We start from the raw sequence: 20,440 nt of genomic DNA, 5'->3' as shown, positions 1-20,440 counted from the left end.
GAGGTCTTACAAATCAGTGAAGAAGATGACAACACATACCTACTAACAGTGGAAAATGGGCACAAGACATGAACATGCAATTCACAAGGGAAATAAACAGTTCAAATCTCTTAATGTCCCTAGTGATTAATGTGACAAAAATTACAGAATGTGAAATTCTTTGTCTATTAATTTGGCAAAGATTATAGATTCTTAGGGCATCCCAGATGGTGTAATGGCAAAAAATCCACTTGCCAAGCAAGAGACCCGAGTTTGACCCCTGGGTTGGGAAGATCCCCTGGAGAAGGAAATGGCAACCACTCTGGTATTCTTGCCTGGGAAATCCCATGGACAGAGAAGCCTAGAAGGCTATAGTCCATGGGGTTGCAAGACTTGGACATGATTTAGTGACTAAACAACAACAAACAAATAGATTTAAAAAGCTCATTTTTGATGAAGGTGTAGGGTTACAGTCCCTCTCATAGGCTGCAGGTATGGGTCCTTTTTGGGGAAATTCGGCAATTCCACTCATAGGCATTTATCCTACAGAAACATTTAGACAAGTATTCATGACATACTTAAAAGAACATTCATGGTAGCATCATTTTCACTAGTGAGACATTGCAAACCACCCAGACATCAATCAGTGAGTATTAGATAAGTGAATTATGGCATATCTATAGACTGAGATTACAGTGTATCTTTACATGTCTGAAAAGGATGAAGCGGACCTTTTTACAGTCATTTGGAAATAAGTGCAGGATTATCCTATAAACTCCATGAAGGCTGAGACCATGATTATTTCCTTCAATACTAGATAGTCAGAGCCTGCCTGGCTTAAACTAGGCACTCAACCTGTGTGGAACAGATGGAGATTTGGTTAAGCAAAAAAAAAAAAAATTACAAAACATTGTACAGGATAATTCTATTTTCCCTTTTTTATGGTTAGTTTATTTTCCATTCATTTTTGGCTGTGCCAGTTCTCAGTTATTGCGAGCAGGCTTTCTCTAGTTGCAGAGAGCAGGGGCTACTCCCTAGTTGTGGTGCTGGGTTTCTCACTGCAGTGGCTTGTCTAGCTGTGGAGCAAGGACCCTAGGGTGCATGGGCTTCAGGAGCTGCAGTTCACGGGCTTGACAGTGGGGGCTCAGTAGTTGTGGTGCATGGGCTTAGCTGCTCCACAGAATGTGGAATCCTCCTGGACCAGGGATTATCAAACCTATGTCCCCTGCGTTGGTAGGTGGATTCTTATCCACTGCACCACCAGGGAAAGCCCCATTCTCCTTTCTGTAACACACACGCCTGTATTTTTTATGGATACTCTATGGTTATCGCTGGACAGGGTGACTGGGACAGGACTTTTTAAATTTTATATCTTTTTTTCAACTTTATAAATGAAAACTGTAAAAAATGATTTTGAAATGAATATGTATTAATTTTTGTAAGAAAAAAAATAATCTGGAAGAATTATGTACACTCTTTTCCCTGTGGGATTGTAAAGTTGGGTATAAGGCAACTGGTGGAAACAGTTTTGGACATAAAAAAAAGCTTCTTTGATGTTTCCCAGGAAAGATGAAGCTGGGCAGGAGTGGGAAGTAGGTGGCCAAAAGGAAGTCAGGAAAGGAAGGGGCTGCCTGGGGTGCACTTTGCAATCCAGGGGTACAGGCCTAAAATGATTTTCTCTTGAAGCTTACAAACCATGGTTGTTTTTTGGCTGCGTCTGGTCTCAGTTGCAGCTTGCCGGATCTTTGCTGCACCATGTGACTGCCCCTGTTCTGATGCACAGACTTTCTAGTTACAGAACATGGTAGTGAGCTTAGTTGCCCCATAGCCTGTGGGATCTTAGTTCCCCAACCAGGGATCTAATTCGCATCCCCTGCATTTCCAGGCAGATTCTTAACCATTGGATCACCAGGGAAGTCCCAAGCTATGTGTTTTTTAAAGGAATTTGGACGTGCTTAGGAGGAAAAGGGTTAGAGTCACAATTTATGGACCACCACTTACTATGTACGGGGCCCTCAGGCAAGCACACTGTCTACCCTTAATCCTGATCACAAGCTAAGAGGTTCAGAGGTTGATGAATACATCTTCCCCAGGAGAAAAGAGAGACTTTGAGTTTAGACATTTGAGACCCATCACGCTCCAAGTCCCATGAGCCTCACTGTTCTACCAGCGTGGGCAGGGAACTAACCAGCTGGCCGGCAGGAAGGGCTCCATCCATGAAGCCCTCTGTACGGCATCCAGGAAGCTGTAGAGCCCTGCACCAGGCACTCTATGAGGTCGTCAGCACCGTAACCACCCACTTATCATGAAACACACGGTGGAAACAATGAAATCTTTGGACCACACTGTCTCTATGGACTCCAACTTAGTTGTGCGGTTTCAAACTAAGAAGGCAGCTCAGACATGTCCTTTAAATTCAAAACAGGGCTCATGTGAGTCCTGGTAGTCCTACAAAAGATGAGAATTTAGTTGTGCTCATGGTTCTATAAGACATAAGGCAAAAGTCTTGAAAGGCTGACAACACACACAGGAAAAATATAACAAGACTGCAGACCAAGAGCTGCTTTCATTTTCCAAGAGGAGCATAAACAAAATCTTGCCCTCGTTTAATCAGAAATAAAATGTTCATAACTGACTGTCTGGAAAGAGACAATCTGTTTCCATATAACCTGAAATCTTGACCCTCTGCTCTGATGCACAGAAAACTCTTAAAGAACGCTAGTACAGAACTGCACATTGCCCCTGCTGACTTAAATATTAACTTACATATCATATTGTGGGTCAATCAAGGATGAACAAGATTAAGTACTGGCGGTACTGTTTCTTCGGTAATTTAAATTTTTAAAATATTCCAACTTAAAATACACATGCTGTTGTACAGTTTCATCTTCAGTATTCAGTTCAGTTCAGTTGTTCAGTCATGTCCGACTCTTTGCGACCCCATGAACTGCAGCACTCCAGGCCTCCCTGTTTATCACCAACTCCCAGAGTTTACCCAAACTCATGTCCATTGAGTCAGTGATGCCATCTAACCATCTCATCCTCTGTCATCCCCTTCTCCTCCTGTCTTCAATCTTTCCCAGCATCAGAGTCTTTTCAAATGAGTCAGCTCTTCGCACCAGGTGGCCAAAATATTGGAGTTTCAGCTTCAGCATCAGTCCTTCCAGTGAACACCCAGGACTGATTTTCTTTAGGATGGATCTCCTTGCAGTCCAAGGGACTCTCAAAGAGTCTTCTCCAACATCTTCAGTATAAATAATGTTAATGAGGATGAGAAATGTATGACGTTCACAGCATCTTTCTCTTCCACAAATCTCAAGGAACTGATAATTGTGGGCCCGAAGGCACCTGGAGACTGCAGTGGCCTTCTACCCTGAGCAAGGCCAGGGATGAGGTGACTGAGGCTGTAAGCAGCAGCTTCCAAACTTTCTGGACTGTGAATCACAGCAAGAATATTAAAGTTTCATGAATTTATCCTTTCTGTATGCAAGACACTGATATTTTCTAATCTATTTCTCTTATAATTGTTGTATTGATAGTTTGTGTGGGTGACAGTCTGCTAAACTGACTTCATGACCCACTTACAGGTCATGGCCACTGCCTTAAATGCTGAAGTTTTCTTGGACCCTGTCCCACGTGGGCCTCTCCCTCTCCACACACATCCTGGATTCACCCCACCCACCCCACCTCTCTTCTGGCTCCAGTGACCATCTGTCTGTGAGGACTTCGGCCCTGATCCCACTTCAGGGCTCCAGACCCATACATCCAATTGCCCACTGGACAGTTCCACTTGGACATTTCAAAAGCAACCTTAAAACTACGTCCAAGAATGTATTTTATGATGACTATCACCAAGCCTTGATAAACAGCACCAACTTGGCTATCCAAGCCAGAAAACTGGGCCTCATCTTCCATCTCTTCCCTTCCACAGCCAATTAAACACTGAGTCCTGCTTATTGTAACTTCTAGATTACTCAGGAGTCCTTCCACTCCTCTCTCGTCATCACTTGATGGGGCGACGGCCAAAAGCCTGCAGCACTGCTCCACCCCACCACAGTCCATGCTGAAGCCAGGGTGATCTTTCGGAAATGCAGACCTTGTCAAGCGACCTGCCTCGGTGGGAGGTGATGGGGCCCAGCTCTCGCACTGGGGGCTTCTCCAGCCTTGGCTCTGGCCACGTCTCCCCCTGTTCTAGGCAGTGGCTCTTGGGTCTGATACACATTAGAATCACATGGATAGCTTTAAAAAAAAACCAGGCCTAACTTCAGAACAGCTGAATCCAAACCCCATTAGTGACTATACTGGATGGGGAGGCAGAGGGCTCCCCACTTCAGCTCTATGGAAGGTCTTCAGGGACTTCCCTGGCAGTCCAGTGGTTAACATGCTGTTCTTCCAGTGCAGAGGGCGGCGAGCTCAAACCCTGGTCACATGCCATTTTCAGGGCCAAAAAAAAATTTTTTTTTAATAAAAGAAAAAAAGAATTACTCTTAGGAGGGTCTTTGGCTCCTGGGATGGGCTCTCACTTCCTTACTCTCTCACAGCCTCAGCCCCACCTTATACTTACTCTCTAGGTCTCTCTTTGCTTAAATGTCCTCTTCTCAAGGATCACCTCCCTTCACCCCCCAGCAGAGATCCCCTGGCTCTGTCTTTCTATCACAACCTATGGGCTGTCAAATTTCCCAGCCTGGCACTAAGGGCTGCTCAATAAAGACCTACCAAAGGGTATAGGAATGGTTAATTCTAGAATCAGATATGCTGAAGCTACTGTTGAGGAAAGCTAGGAGGGAAAAAAAACAACCCCCAAACACCACTGATGTACAAGGCATAAACTGACATCTGTAACAGAAGTTCTCCCTGTTTCCGTGGGGTGCGTGGGGTTGGCCAGATGAAGCTACTTGGTGCCTGAAAGTGAAGGTCGCTCCGTCATGTCTGACTCTTTGCAACCCCATGGACTCTATGTCCATGGAATTCTCCAGGCCAGAATACTAGAGTGGGTAGCCTTTCCCTTCTCCAGGGAATCTTCCCAACCCAGGGATTGAACCCAAGTCTTCCACATTGCAGGCAGATTCTTTACCAGCTGAGCCAGCAGGGAAGCCCAAGAATACTGGAGTGGGTAGCCGTTCCCTTCTCCAGAGGAGTCTTCCCGACCCAGGAATGGGACCACGGTCTCCTGCATTGAAAGCAGATTCCTTACCAACTGTGCTATCAGGGAAGCCCTACAGTTGACAGTGTCTTCCTACAAAAGCTCCCCAGGGGAACATGTCTCATTCTCTGCCTCTTCCCAGTTCACCCAGGACGACAGACAAGAAACCCGCACCCCCAGCCCCCCGCCAAAACAAACAAGATAGGGGCTTCCCTGGGGGGCCTTCCAATGCAGGAAGCGGCAGTGGGGTGGGATGAGGGGGATGATGGTTCGATCCCTGGACGGGGAGCTAAGATCCTACATGCCTCGCAGCCAAAAAACCAGGACATGAAACAGAAGCAATGTTGCAACAAAGTGAATAAAGACTTTAAAAATGGTCTACGTCAAAGACTTGAGTTGCCCAAAATGGCCAAAGGAAATCAGAGGAAGATGGATTAGGTCTGGGTCCATGTCCCTGCCTCTCATAGGAGGAGTTAAACAGTTCACAGGGACACTTCAAGCTCCCACTCCCGCAGCAACAACAGCACCGCTATATTTCACAGGGCGCTTATTAAGGTACCCATTAAAGTCTTGCTAGTAATTGAAAAGATTATATATGTGTGAGGAGAATGAGTTAATGTTCACAGAAGAACCTTTACTTGTGCACCTCCTGACACCTTACTTGCAAGGTGTGCCTTAACCTTGCATTTTTGTGGGATTCTTTACATCTTATATGTGGACGTAAAGTCACATTTGAGATATAATTCCATTAGCCACACAAGCAACTTCGGAGGCTATTATGTTGCATCAACTTTTTCTGTAAAAAATAAATTGTTCAGGATATTATTCCTGGAACAGAATAAATTCTTGGAATTACCGAGTAACTTATGTGCCGCACCACTGTTCCAAGAACACATTACTTATTTTATCATGACAAAGTCAAGTTATTAATCTTCTGGCTTCCATTTCAACAATGAGAAATTCTGCGAGATGCACAGCAGACACCTGCATTCCATCTCAGTTCAACTTTATATCGTCCATAAACATCTCTGTTTTGGACACCTCATCCAAACAAATGCTCACGGAATACTCGATGTAGCATTCGATTTTATGAAACTATAAAAGCTCCTTGCTGTTAATTACAGAGACAAATGTCCCATCACATATTTGGTTACCAGATAGCATAATTAGTTTTCTCCATTAACCTTTCAGATGTAAAATTTGATTTCCAAGTTAAAAAAAAAAAAAAAACATTGTAAACCCTTGGAATTCAGAGAACACACTATATATTTGTACATGCTGGGGGAAAAAACTGCAATACTAAGAAAACAATTTTATGGACTCTTATTTACCAGGATACTGTCTGGAATCTTGAAAGAAAACCTGTCTAAACTTCTTCATGGTTTTAAAATATACGCTCAGATATGCATGCAGTAAGCCGTCCATTGTGTGGAAAGGAGGTGCAGTAACCTGACCATGAATGGAATGTGCCCTTTGCTCTCTCCCTTCTCGGAATGGTGATGCAGCTGAATTGGTCCATCACAGCCTCTGTCTTTGTTGTCCCCCTTCACACAGGGCATCTGAGGGAGAACAGTGAAGGAAGGGCATCCAGGCTTTTTCCCCACTCAAAGCTAAAGGACCTGGACTTCCCTGATGGTCCAGTGGTTAAGAATTGGCCTGCCAATGCAGGAGACACAGGTTCAACCCCTGTGTCCGGGAAGATTCCACATGCTACAGGGCACCTAAGCCCATGCACTGCAACTACTGAAGCCCATGCATATGAGAGTCCGGGCTCCACAGCAAGAGAGGCCACCACAACAAGACCGCACACAGCAAGAAGAGAGTAGCCCCTGCTCGCCACAACTAGAGAAAACCCGTGTACAGGAACCTAATCCCAGCACGGCCAAAAACAATTTTTTAAAAAACTAAAGAACCCCACAACCCTGGCATGCTAAGGACCATGTGCTGGAGGCCGATCGTCACAGTGGCTGAGTGGGAAGCTCTCGACCTGCATGTGTTATTTATGATGCCAACATTCAGAGGGTGTGATCCTAACCTCCTTCAATGTGTAAGACAGTCCTGCCCAAGAAAACCTGCTCGGCTTAACAAACTGTCCCACTCAGATCAGCTGATAACTGGAGGCAAAGCACATTTCAACATGTTTTAACATGGTACTCATTTATCCAAAATTAGCAACCCAGAGTCTACTTGTCGCCAGGTATTGTGCCCTGGGAACAGGAAGCTCAAAGCCTTGCCCTGAAGGAATTCAAGCTCAGACTCGAGGGTCAACAGAGATCTCACAGACAAGGCAGTTAAGTAGAGGTGATGGCAGGCAGGGACCAGCACCACAGTACTGCAAACTTTCAGGGATACCTTCACACGGTGGGGTCTAAGTCTGCAAGACCCTGGGGGCAGGTGCAGGAACACACACAAGGGCATCCTAGTCTTGAGTTCAAGTTTAAAAGGGGGCCAGCTATTAACTTAATAGGAAAGAAAAAAACATGTAATGAAAAGTAACCGTGGACTTCCCTGGTAGTACAGTGCGTAAGAATCCACCTGCCAATGCACGGAACACAGGTTCGATCCCCTGTCTGGGAATATTCCACATGCCTCAGAGCAGCTAAGCCTGTGCACAGCAACCACTGAGTCAGCACTCTAGTGCCTGTGAACCACAACTATTGAGCCCTCGTGCCTGGAGCTCTGCAACAAGGGAAACCCATGCACCAACCCCACAAAGAGGAGCCCCAGCTCTCTGCAACTAGAGAAAGCATGAGCACAGCAATGAAGACCCAGCACAATCAAAAATTTTTAAATAAATGAAATTAATTACTTTAAAAATTATTTTCAAAAAAAATAAAAGAAAAGTAACTGTTTCGTTGGGTATTTTACCCGACATGTGAGGTCCAGATAACTCCTGAGATGGACACGTATATTTTCACCTTGTGAAGCCAAGATGAGAGCTTGGAGGTAAAAGAGGTGAATGATAAAGCTTCAGAGTAGCTGATCTCACTATTTTTAATTTGAAGTGGAACTCCTTGCTCATTCACTGAGCATCCTTGGATGTTTGTAACGTGCCCAGCATGGTGCTGGGAAGTGGGGACACAGGAAGAGAGAGAGAGAATTAAACTGGCAGTGCCTTCACTTTGATAGAAATGGTGTGGAAGGAGATGGGAGGGGAAAATCAAAGAAGACTGCCTGGAAGAAGCAACGTCAACTTGTGTGTCTTCAGGGGTAAGAGACAGCCAAGCACGGAAGAGGGAGCATGGTGCAGGTGCAGGGTTGCAAGCAGAGGAGGTGGTCAGTGCAGGCAGTAAAGAGGGGAAGCGAGGTGGCTGCAGGAGTGGAAAGTGGTTTGGAGTGGCTGAAGCACAGGAAGTGGGAAGAGCAGTGTCAGGAATCAGCCTAAAGCAGGAAGGTGGCAATTCCTGTGGGATCTTAATCTGTCTTCTGAGTCCTGATCTTAAAGCCAGAGACAATAGGAGGTTCAGCTGGGGGCCGGGGAGAGTGCAATCCTCCAAGGGCCCTCCAGGGGCCCCTGTATCAATTACCATGGGTCCCTACAAGTGTCCTGCTACTGCGTAACCTTCCTTCACAGGTAGCATTCTCTCCAATACTGTTAATAATAACAGATGTGCTGCGTAAATGTCCTAGGTCTATTTTTAACTTTGAGATGCGAAACACACTGTTCCCCGGTCTTTTTTCCCCTTATGAATGACCATACTCTTTTCCTCCAAAAGGAAAAAAAATCCATATTCCCATGGGAACCAGGGAGGCTAAACTGTCAAGACACCTCCTTAGAGTCTGTCCCTTGTGAAGATTTGTTTTAGTGATGTGGTGGTGATCGGTAGGGAGAAAGCCAACTCTTACAACCCCACCACAAGTTTCACTCACAGGGCGGTCGCTGAACCACCCCGAGCTTTTAGGAGAAACAGAAAGAGGTGTGTGTAGACGCAAGCATCGGGGGTGGGGACAGGGGATCCAAACGGGACAGTTCCAGGGTCTGTTGACATCTGATGCATGGATTTTCTTAAATGCAGGTAGGAAAACCTGCTGCAAGTGGAGCCCAAGAACCAGTTGGTTCTAAACATGGTCTTACGAACAGGGCAGGACCATCTTCAGCTCCTTTGTAAAGTTCTGCCAAGATCGCGGTGAATTACAGAGCCAGCAAAACATGTGTTATTTTTCAATTTGGGTTTTCAACATGTGTTGCTTTCGTCTGTGAGTGCCTCTCCATTTTTTGTCTTTACTAGATTTGAAAAATAAAACATTAGGTTTCAAGTTGTCTCTCACCCATCAACATCAGAAACCCCCAATTTCTATGTTAGTTTAGTATACGACCAAAGCTTCTTTGGTTAAATGAGACATGTCTTTGGCTCACTGCTGCTGCGGCTGCTAAGTCGCTTCAGTCGTGTCCGACTCTAAGCGAGGCCATAGATGGCAGCCCACTAGGCTCCTCCGTCCATGGGGTTTTCCAGGCAAGAGTACCGGAGTGGGTTCACTAACCATCTCTAAAATCTCAGGATGGTGCTGTATTTTAAAGCACATCTTCAGTAGGTCCTACACAACTGTATCCATGTCCAGTATACTCATGCACGGAGATAACATGGATTTGAGTACCCATCATGTGGGGTACCTATTGTATTCAAACAAATCACTGTGCTAAGTGGTCTAAAGCAGTGGTCCCCAACCTTCTTGGCACCAGGGACCTTTTTCATGGAACATGACTTTTCCATGGACTGGGGGCAGGGCATGGCTTTGGGATGATTCAAGGGTATTAAGTTTACTATGCACTTTATTTGTAATCTAATGCCACCGCTGATCCAACCGGAGGTGCCAGTGCAAGGCCCAGAGGTTGGGGACCCCTGCTCTAAAGGATTCAAAAAAGAGTTCAGGTCCCACTTTCTCTGTGATCCTCCAATGTACAGGAGGAGAGGTGGGTTAAAAACAACCATAGTTCAATGTGGGATGTGTTCAGGGTGACATGAAGCACAGTAAAGGCACGTACAAAACAAGGAACTATTATTGGCAGTCTGCGGTAAATGCTATAGGAGAGCGGTATTTCTATTTAGTGCTGAAGTGCCCAAAAGAAAAGATAACCTCTAATTCAGAGAAAAAGGGGACAAAAACAAATGCAGTGTTTTCTAGTTTGAAAATGTGTTTCACCGTAAAGGATGTGTTGAGTGCTGTGGGAGCACTGGATGAGGGAGTTAGGATCTCTATTAGCATTTCATTATAGAAGATAAAACTCTCACGAGTCTGTCCGAGGTGTGCCAAACTGTTAACTTGAGATTCAAACCAAGGCTTCACCGACCACAGTAGACATTAAACAAACCTGAGTCTCTTTCTTCCCAAATGGGTCCCGGGCTTCCCCTCGACCAAGGTTTTGGCCACGCCGTTCCTTCTACCTGCGGTGGGGCCCCCTTTCTCACCTGAAATCCTACTTTGCTAGGGGTTGGGGGGCAGTGGGGCCCACGGAGGTGAGTTACATCGAAGTTGAAGATGGAGATGGAGATTAGGGGCAGACTGGATACTCAACACTAAGTTAAGGGGTTTCAACTTGACCCTAGAATCCATGAGAAGACAGTTCAGTCTCTGAGCATGGGGTAAGCTGATGAATTACATGTTAAGATCAGCTTTTGTGAGCAGAAGGCGGGGGTGGGGGGTGGGGGTGGGGAGGCAGCTCTGGCACAGAGAAAAGAGGACAGAATGAGATGTCAAAGGATCCGATTTTAAAGCCTGGTCAGCTACAAATTCCTGTGTGACTTTGGGCAAGTCGCTGTCATCTCTGAGGTCAGCTTCCCATTTGTATTCATCTAAGGGACGTAATACTTACCTTCTGGAGGGGCTGTAGTATTAACTCAATGATTAGTGGAAGTATGAGACAGCTTAGCAGCAAAAGCTCTCAAACTTCAGGCAATAAAGTGAGTCCTCTGCAAGGACAACTAAGCCTGCGCCCAGAGCCACATAAGCGCAGGTACTTATGAGCACTTATGTTTAAAGAAGCCACCAGTCCTTAAGGCTCCTCAAGAGGCTCTCAGATTGGACTTTGCTTGCTCTTGTTTTTGAAACCATTTCTGGACCCACAGTAGAACCAGACATAACATCAGTGCTGTAGGAATTCTCCAAAACCATCTGAACCAGAGGCTTTCCCACGATGCTGAGGGTACCCTGACCGTTCTGCAGAGGCCAGCAGAGGAGATGGGACATGGGACAGGTGCTCGGGACCTCCTCCACCTGCTCCTGGCTGCTCTGCTCCCCTCCAAACTTTGTATCCCTGGGAGCTCATTTCAACAAGCTTCCCACGTGGGTAAGAGAGTTTTGGAGACAACAGACCCTGGTTTGGATCCTGGTTCTGTCACTGAGTTACTCCATGAAAACCTCAAATTTCTCAAAGTGGGAATAATAATACTTTTGGGGGACAATTAATGGGATAACATGCAAAGTTCTCCACATGGGGACTGCCATGGTGGTCCAGTGGTTAGGACTCAGGACTTTCACTGCTGTAGTCCTGGGTTCAATTCCTGGTTGGGGAACTAAGATCCCACAAGCCTCAAGGTGTGACTCCCTCCACCTCCCCCCAAAAAAAACTCCCAAAACAAAGTTCTTAGCATGGTACCCAGCACCCAGACAACTTGATGAATGACACTACTCTGGTTGGCTGGATTCCTAACTTCAGGAGACACTTTGAGATTCGGGGGACCCTGAAAGGGCTGGCTGTCATCAAGAAAGCCATTGAAAGATTCAAAACATCAGAGATCTTGACCCTGCTTGCTCAGCTTGGCTACTGCACCTTGAGCTTCGTCTTCTAAAAGCTGTTTCACAGAATCAACATTAAAGAGAACAGCTAGCACAGCACATAACCAGATCTGACTAAATAAATGAATGGGACCAGACACCTGAAAAGACATGTTTCACATCTACTATTATACTAAACCTAGGACAAAATCTAGATATAAAAGGATTTTCCAAAATGTTTGCTACTGTTATGGATAATAAATTCGTTCTTGCATTAAAATACTTCCTAAAAGTGCCCTGATGCTGGCTGAGGTCTCTCCAATGATCCCTGGATTTGCCGGGCTCAACCAGGCAGAGGGAAAGACCTTGGGACAAGAGTCCTGGGTTTAGTCCAGGATCTGCTACTTATGAGCAAGTCACTTAGCTCTGAGCTTTGGTTTCTTCCTCTGGGCAATGGGAATAATGACATCCACCCAGGCTACACACAAGTCCGTTGTAAAAGTCATGAGATGGAACTTCCCTGGTGGTTCAGTGGTTAAGAATTCACCTGCCAGTGCAGGGGACATGGGTTCGATCCCTGGTCCAAGAAGATCCCACATGCCATGGGGCAAGTAAGCCCACAAGCCACAACTATTGAGCCAGCGCTGTAGAGCCTGTGCTCTGTATCAAGAGAAGCACCGCAATGAGAACCCCATGCACCACAACTACAGAGTAATCCCCGCCTGCCGAAACTAGAGAAAGCCCACACCCACAGTAGCCCCCCTGCCCCCCCCCCCAAAAAATCAGGGGATGTGACCTCCCTGACGGTCCAGTGGTTAATTAACACTCTGTGCTCCAAATGCAGGAGGGCTGGGTTCGATCCCTAGTCAGGAACTAAGATCCCACGTGCTGAAACTAAGAGTCTGCATGCCTCAACTAAAGATCGGAATGTTGCAACAAAGACTGAAGATCTCAGGGGCCACAACTAAGACCTAGAGCAGCAAAAAAAAATCATGACAGCTGGGCCAGTACTGTCCAAACTACAGAGCGCAACCCTCACTTAAAGTCTGATTATAGTGATACTGAGCTCTCTTCTGAGGCTCCCGTCACCTCTCCCGCCTGGAATCTTCTCCAGCTCCCCTGCCTATTCAAACCCTCCCTGAGGTCACAGTGTCACCTTTCCAGCATTCTCCACCCCACCTGCAATGTGATCCTTTCCTTCTGGCTCAGCTTTTGCCCTAAAGGCTCACGTCTGTCATTTAACACACACACATGCTGTGCTGTGGGGTGTTCCCAGCTCACACAGACTGGTGAGGTCCCAGCGATGGCACCTGCCCCTTGGGAGACCTGTGGCAGCCTCCCTGACACCTCTAGTGAAAATCGCTCAGTCATGTCCGACTCTTTGTGGCCCCATGGACTATAAAGTCCATGGAATTCTCCAGGCCAGAATACTGGAGCAGGTAGACTTTCCCTTCTCCAGGGGATCTTCCCAACCTAGGGACTGAACCCAGGTCTCCTGCATTGCAGGCAGATTCTTTACCAGCTGAGCCACAAGGGGAGCCCAACACCTCTAGTCTTGTCTACAAAACACGGATAGTGAGGACTCTTAGAGATTTGCTCGGAGGGGTAAATGAGACCCTTCTTGGTAGGCACACAGGAAGTGCTCAGACTACGGCAGCTGTTCAGATGATTGAATTTTGCTCCTTCACTGTGTCCTGAATTTGTTCAACTGGATTTTTTATATTTTTGGCCGCACCAGTTCTTAGTTGTAGCATATGCGATCTTCATTGAGGCATGTGGGATGTAGTTCTCTGACCTGGGATTGAACCCAGGCCTCCTGCATTGGAAACACAGTCTTAACCACTGGACCACCAGGGGAAGTCCCTGTTCAGCTGTTTGAGAGCAGGATCCCTGTCCTATCCACTTCTTTGGTTGCCCCCAGTACCACTCCCATTTCAAAAAAGCTGAGTTTGTCATATATTCTCAAAAAAAAGAGAAAAATCTGTTACATTGATCAAAAGGAATTAAATTGTTTTTCTCCAAAATAGTACTCAAATCTTCATAATGGCCCATCACAGCCAGCCAGACAAGGTGTATGTCCACAGGGTAACCTCTCCTGACCCTGTCAGCAAGTTAAACATGTGGGAGGGACGCACAAAAAGCTTGCAGTCAAGTTGTTCACACTACTGAGCCATCCTACCCTGTTGAATATGCTGCCTTAGTCAACAGCCTAAAAATATCCCAGGGAAATTGATTTGAGGTGGGAACCTCTGCCAAATTCTGGCACGCTCTCTTTCCCTGAGGCATGAACTGCAATCTTACAGGTGCAGATAGTATCAGATATGATACATATGGACATTTGAACACAGAAAATCCCACGCAGCACGCCAAAGGCCCTGTTTAAGGAATGTGTCACAGGTCAAACAGTTTCTGCTGTTTTGCTAACAATCTCCCTTGGGTGTCACAACCTCATGCAGAATTCTACACCACGATGAGTAATATCACGGGTGGACTCAAACCATTTACAAAGCAAATGTGACTGACATTTGCATAAAAGAACTATAACCTAAAAAAGTCCACTTTATGACACCATCAAGAACAGAACTGTGTTTCATACGTTATCAGTAACTATTCTCAATTACTCTAGAAATCAGGTTTGCATAATCGTTTGCTCTTCCGGTTTTGTTTTTTTCCAAATTGACCTGAAGATCACAAAATAGAAATGTTCTGTGGAAGCCATATCCCACTTTCCCCAGAATGAGCAAAAGACTGAGAATAACCCAGGCACTTTCACGCTGTTCCATCTTTTGTCTCTTGATGTCTAAGGCCTCTGTGACCAACAGCGACTTAGAAACTTATCGCAAGCCTGGCCTTGCACTGATGTTCTCTTATCTTCCTGGGCTCAAGCTAGGAAAGATGAAGCCAGGCCTGCCTCTTGGAGAGTTTACCTCTTACCAAGTCCCAAGCACTGGCGCCTGCTTGCTCTACACCCTTCACTCTCGTACCCGGAGTCCACCCACTGTATCGCATCCTCACCCTTCTCCAAGTACCCAGCAGACAGGGGGAACAGCCTGCTGTGTCGGAGATGAACTAAACCAAGGATATGATATTCCTTTTTTATGATAAATGTACCTCTTTCTACTAATTGGCAAGTTCTTCCTTTCAAATGGCTGGATTGAGTAGTGCTTTGATATAGAATTCCGACTGATCGAGTTAAGGGAACTGAAAATACAGGGTTCTGAGTAAGTGGAAGGAACTGAACAGAGTGCAGTCCGGGAATATTCTCCTCCTGGGTCACAGCACCTCTCTTGACTGTGAACCTTTTGGGTTCTAGACCCTCAGAACAGAAAACAGGTGCCGAGAGCAGTGCTGGCCCCAGCCACAGTCTCTGCCTGGATGGAAAGATCCACACACCTTCGGTGCTTGCTGCTGGAAGAAATGCCATTATTCCCCTCCTGTTTTACCTCTGTTCCAGTGGTCCCCTACTTTTTTGGCACCAGGGACTGGTTTCACGGAAGACAATTTTTCCACGAATTGGGGCAGGGAGATGGTTTCAGGATGATTCAAATGCATTCCATTTGTTGGGTACTCTATTTCTATTATTATTACATCAGCTCTACCTCAAATCATCAGGCATTTCAGATTCCAGAAGTTGGGGGCCCCTGCTCTGTTTAGTACCCATTTGACTTCTCAGTCCTTTGCCACCCACCCTTTCTCTTCCTTCAAGCAAGATCAAGAGAACCCTCAACTGCCTGGCTTCCTTGTTGTTTTAACTGGCGGTACCCTGAATCTGAGCACCCATCTTGTTTCCAAAAGACCTACTATGTGTAAAATAGATAGCTAGTGGGAAGCTACTGTACAGCACAGCGAGCTCAGATTAGTGCTCTGTAATTACCTAGATGGGTGGGATGGAGGAGGAGGTCCAAGAGGGAGGGAATATATGTATATATTATAGCTGATTTACGTAGTTGCACTTCCCTGGTGGCTCAGATGGTAAAGAATCTGCCTGCTATGCAAGAGACCCAGGTTCGATCCCTGTGTTGGGAACATCCCCTGGAGTAGGGAATGGCAACCCACTCCAGTATTTTTGCCTGGAGAATCCTGTGGACAGAGAAGCCTGGCGGGCTACAGCCCCTGGGGTCACAAACAGTCAGATACAACTGAGCTGACTAACACTCACTTTTTCACTTTTCACAGTAGAAATTAATAAAATACTGTAAAGCAATTATCTTCCAATTAAAAAAAATTTTTTTTAATGACCTATCAACTCTCCCCAGAGACACGGCCATTCTGGCCCTTGCTTTCAATGGCTCTTGCCAGGATTGTCTCTCACTTCTGCTTCCTCATGGGGCACCCAGCTCTCACACTGCCACTCAGGCTCTAGGAGGTGTTGGGGAAGGGTACGGTGGAGGCCCAGTGCCATGATTTGTCCTCCACTCCAAGGAAGTGGCAACCCACTCCAGTGTTCTTGCCTGGAGAATCCCAGGGATGCGGGAGCCTGGTGGGCTGCCGTCTATGGGGTCACATAGAGTTGGACACGACTGAAGCGACTTAGCAGCAGCAGCAGCAGCTGACCTCACAGGTACTTCATCCTTAGTGGCAAAATCCTAATTTGTTTCATTTTTGGTTCCTCTGTCCATGGGAATTTTCAGGCAAAAATACTGGAGTGGGTTGCCATTCCTTTCTCTGGGGGATCTTCCCAACCCTGGGATCAAACCTGTGCCTCTTGTGTCTCCTGCATTGAAGAAGGACTCTACCTGCTGAGCTATCAGGGAAGCCTTTTTGGCTTATGGTCTACAAGTAACAAACTGCATGGGCAAGGCCCTTTGGGTACAGTTTCTGTACTAAAAACCACACGTGGACAGAGCGGCAGCATTTTAGGGAACCTACTCATCCATCACGCAGTTCCTCTTGTCAGAGGGCCTCCAAGGTGCTGCTTTGCTCCACTTGGCCCTGGGGTGGCTCAGGAAGGAGGGTAGTGAGAGCACTGGCCTCTCCTCTCTGACATGGTGCAAAGTGAGCACTGAGCTGGGAGGACAAACGAGGAGCGGCTCCGTGATCACCAGTCCTACCTAGAGGTGGTTCAGCGGACCATCACGCTTTCCTTTTCCTTCTGCTTTTTGGCTGGAGAGTTAATTTAATTTTGTCATGGCAGGATTAGCAACCAGGCCACAACGGTGAAGGGACATTATCATCAGACAGCATATTAATTCTCTACCCCACCCAAGGAGGAGGCAAAAACCAAACAAATAGCAGCTTTCTGGAAATTGAATTTCTGTTATCCAGATGTCAAAGATGTAATACCCCAATTACACAAACTATTGCCAATGAAGCATGCCAGCGAATATGCGATGTAAATGGGGTGAACACAGAGCCACAAAACTGCACGGTCAGCTTCTGGCTCCGGGAGTGAGTGATAATTAGCACTGTGTGTAGACACTAATAAACATTTATGTCTGAAATTACAACTTTTAGCCATGTTAATAAGGGATCTATTGGCAATCTGTAAAATAAAAGGTCTTGAAAAGAATGTCATACATTAAACAGTGGCAGACATTTCCCATTCTGGCACAATCTTTTTTTTTTTCCCCCGTCCCCCTAATTGCAAATGGTCACACTGTTTTGCTGAGAAATTAATTGACATAAGAACCTACCTAAAAAAATGGGTTGTGTCTCTTTGGCCTCCCCATTAACATCGCTGCTGAAGTCTGAGATCTTATAGACCTCATGGTGATAATCTGGGGTGAGAAAACAGCCAAAAATTAGAATTCTAATGACCTGCAAGATATGAATAAGCAAGAAAGGCGAGAATCTCATTATATACATTATGTGTAAGCTATGCTTTATAATATTTTGAAGTTCATCACAGAATTTGCAGTCACTGGTAATCTCTACTGCTCTGCTTACTCTGGAGAAGTACACAAACTTGAAATTATTATTTTGACTTTAGAAAACAGCTCTGCTTGATCACACAGTTTTCACAGGAAATTTGGTCCACAGATGCCAATTACATACCAGGCTTCTTTTCTTCCAAATGACAAGTATTTTTATAAGGAAAAGAAAAAACTTTGCCCAATCATAGGCCAGGAGAAGATTCCAAATTTATCTCCACAAGGCATTTGCATGAGTAGATGATAGTACGCTTCAGAGTTACCTGGTACTCTTAGTTTATCCAGAGAAATCCTAGCCTTTGAGCAGCTTGCAGGCAAGCATACATGAAAAATACTGATTTGTTACTTCAAATATAGTATAATTTGGAATAAGAAAGCAAGTCTTGCATTCGGCTACCGCACTTCAACATACAATCGTTAAAGTTCTAAAAATGCACCTGCAGAGCAGAGAGAAAAATCAGACCCGTAATTTTTTTTTTTTTAAAGGAAAAAGACAGACTTGCTATGTCAGTCAGACTTTAAAATACAGTATTTTACAAGCTTCTCTAAAGAGGCTACTGCACTTTGGCAACTGTTTCCAAAAAGTAGGATTGCTTAAGTAAGAAACTAGACAATCCTTCTTAACAGTGATTCCCTTTTGGGGGCCTTAGCCCTCCCAGAACAAGGTCTACAAAACTTATCTCACTTTTAAGATAAAGTAGTAAGTTCCATGAGTTTGAGCAAACTCTGGGAGATAGGGAAGGACAGGGAAGCCTGGCATGCTGCAGTCCATGGGGTCGCAGAGTCAGACACAACTGAGCAACTGAACAACAAAGTAAGTTTCCTGAGGTCATAAATAAGAAAGCCACCTAGATTCCAGAATGAATCAGATAGACCAACAGGCCAGTCACAAATGGAGGTACTTTTAAAGTACAAATGACTGAGTAATCAACACTGCTGGGGAAAAAAAAACTTCAGAGTAAAAAGCAAAGCCAAATATTTTGAATATGTACAGCTACGCCAGGCTTTTTTCATCAAACAGTATCCAAACAAAATCGGAGTTAACAGATAGCAGTAGATCTTCAAAATGTCTATAATCAAAATCAGTTTCAGACTAACTGAAAGCAGGCTTTATTGAATCTACACCATAGTTAGCTTAGCTGGAAATTGCAATCGCCCTCTAATTTTCATCAGCTTACATGTGACTTCTCCAGGTTGTTAAAACAATCGCCTTGCTCTCTAGTCTCATGCCAATGCTAGATATTACAACAGAGGAACAAAGTGGACAGGTTCTCTGGTTTGGTTTTGACTTCAAGCTAATTTAACAATGACACTTAAACAGGATTATTCTAAACTCAATATTGCGACTTGTGACATGACAGGGAGAAAAAGTCACCTGCCTCTAGTTTAAGGTGACACGATGCATTTTGATAGACATAATTTTTTGTCTGCCCTTACATTCTTATCGTTTTTTTGAAAAGGCAAATCAGGAAAAATAAAGACTCTTTAACAAGTCACTGAACACAGGCAGGACTATTCAACTTTCCTCTCCCCTGATAAAATAAACCGAAGTCCAGAGACCGCGGTGTACACCTGTTAAATCGTCAGGGACCGGCTGGATTTTTTGTTTTTTTTCTTTTTAATGATACTTATCTGACTGTTACGTGATCTATTCGAAAACATCTTTCCTGCCCAAATGACATATCTGGGAAAGATGCTGCATGTCAACAATTCTTCTCTGGGCTTGGACACCTAATGAGCTTCTTTCTCGGTCTTACAACAGCCACCACCACCTTTTCTCCTTCTTTTTGCAGGAGGGGGGCGGAAAAAGCAAACCAACCCCAAACGACCACGACCATTGGTCCGGGTGGGTGTCCGCACGGCCTGATGGAGACGCGTCCTCCCCCACCCGGCCGCCAAGCCACAGGAGAGGAATACCAAAGAAGGTTCCCCGCTCCCCAAGTGTCATTGTTTGCTAATTTCCTGATGTGCCCTCCGACTTGTTTACGCGGAATCACATCCTGCCTCCCCCCTCACCCCCAGCCGCACAACTTTCCTCGCCGCCCGGCGTGTGTGCGGCCGAAGCCCGACTCGGGGAGGGGACCCGGGGGTGGGGTGGGGGGGTGTACCAGGAGCCCCGGCCCTCGGAGTTGGCCGCACCACGGGCCGGGGGCTGTTTACGCGGCGGCCAAGTCCTCCCTCGGCCGCCCGCACGCCCCCCGCCCGGCCCGGCCCGGCCCCGCTTACCTCGGTTCACCAGTTTGAAGCTCTGGGATTTCCTGCTCCGCTTCCTCTCCGAGAACTCCATGGTGCGGCGGACGGGCAGGGCAGGGGCTGCGGCCGGGGGCGGCCGGGCGGAGGGACAGAGAGAGCGGCGGCCGAGGCGGTGGCGGCGGCGCTGGCTCTTGTCACCCGGCAGCGGGAGCGCGGGGACCAAGGTCCGTCTCTTGGATCCGCAGGGGGGAGGCACAAGCAAGGGAAAAACCACTCGAGCCCGCCCGGGGGCTGCGGCCGGCGGGGCCGGGCGGGAGGCGCTCTCCCGGGCGAAGTTGCCCCCTCCTGGCCGCCGCTCAGCTCGCCCCCCGACCCCGGCTCATCCCCGGCTGCCGGGCTAGACGCCGCCGGAGCCGAACTTTCCGTTGGGGAGCGAGTTGGGGGCGGGGAGGGCGGACCGGGGCTGCCGGCGCCCTGGGCGCTCGCCGCGGGCCGGCCTGGGTACAGCTCCGGACGCGGCGGCGGCGGCGGCGAGCGCGGC

At 46.6% G+C, this 20,440-nt stretch overlaps 1 protein-coding gene across 6 annotated transcripts in view; it reads right to left on the bottom strand.

The window, feature by feature from the left end:
* Positions 1–20,284, bottom strand: part of BEND7 (BEN domain containing 7) — an 84,109-nt gene extending 63,825 nt beyond the window's left edge. For 4 of the 6 annotated variants that reach the window (XM_040248512.1, XM_040248515.1, XM_040248513.1 and 1 more), the window contains exons 1-2: positions 19,933–20,037; positions 17,470–17,553 (exon numbers count right to left, since the gene is read on the bottom strand). In XM_040248512.1, the coding sequence (XP_040104446.1) occupies positions 17,470–17,553; positions 19,933–19,993 (145 nt within the window). In that variant the 5' untranslated portion in view covers positions 19,994–20,037. Of the gene's footprint in view, positions 1–17,469; positions 17,554–19,932 lie in introns of all 6 variants that reach the window. The other 2 variants (XM_040248516.1, XM_040248517.1) reach the window with 2 other exon arrangements.
* Between the last annotated feature and the right edge of the window lie 156 nt (positions 20,285–20,440).

This window comes from Oryx dammah, unplaced genomic scaffold (assembly GCF_014754425.2).
Source record: "Oryx dammah isolate SB20612 unplaced genomic scaffold, SCBI_Odam_1.1 HiC_scaffold_10, whole genome shotgun sequence".
Lineage (NCBI taxonomy): Eukaryota > Metazoa > Chordata > Mammalia > Artiodactyla > Bovidae > Oryx > Oryx dammah.
The sequence above is the reverse complement of the archived record's forward strand: the minus strand, read 5'-3'. Positions and strand labels throughout refer to the sequence as shown.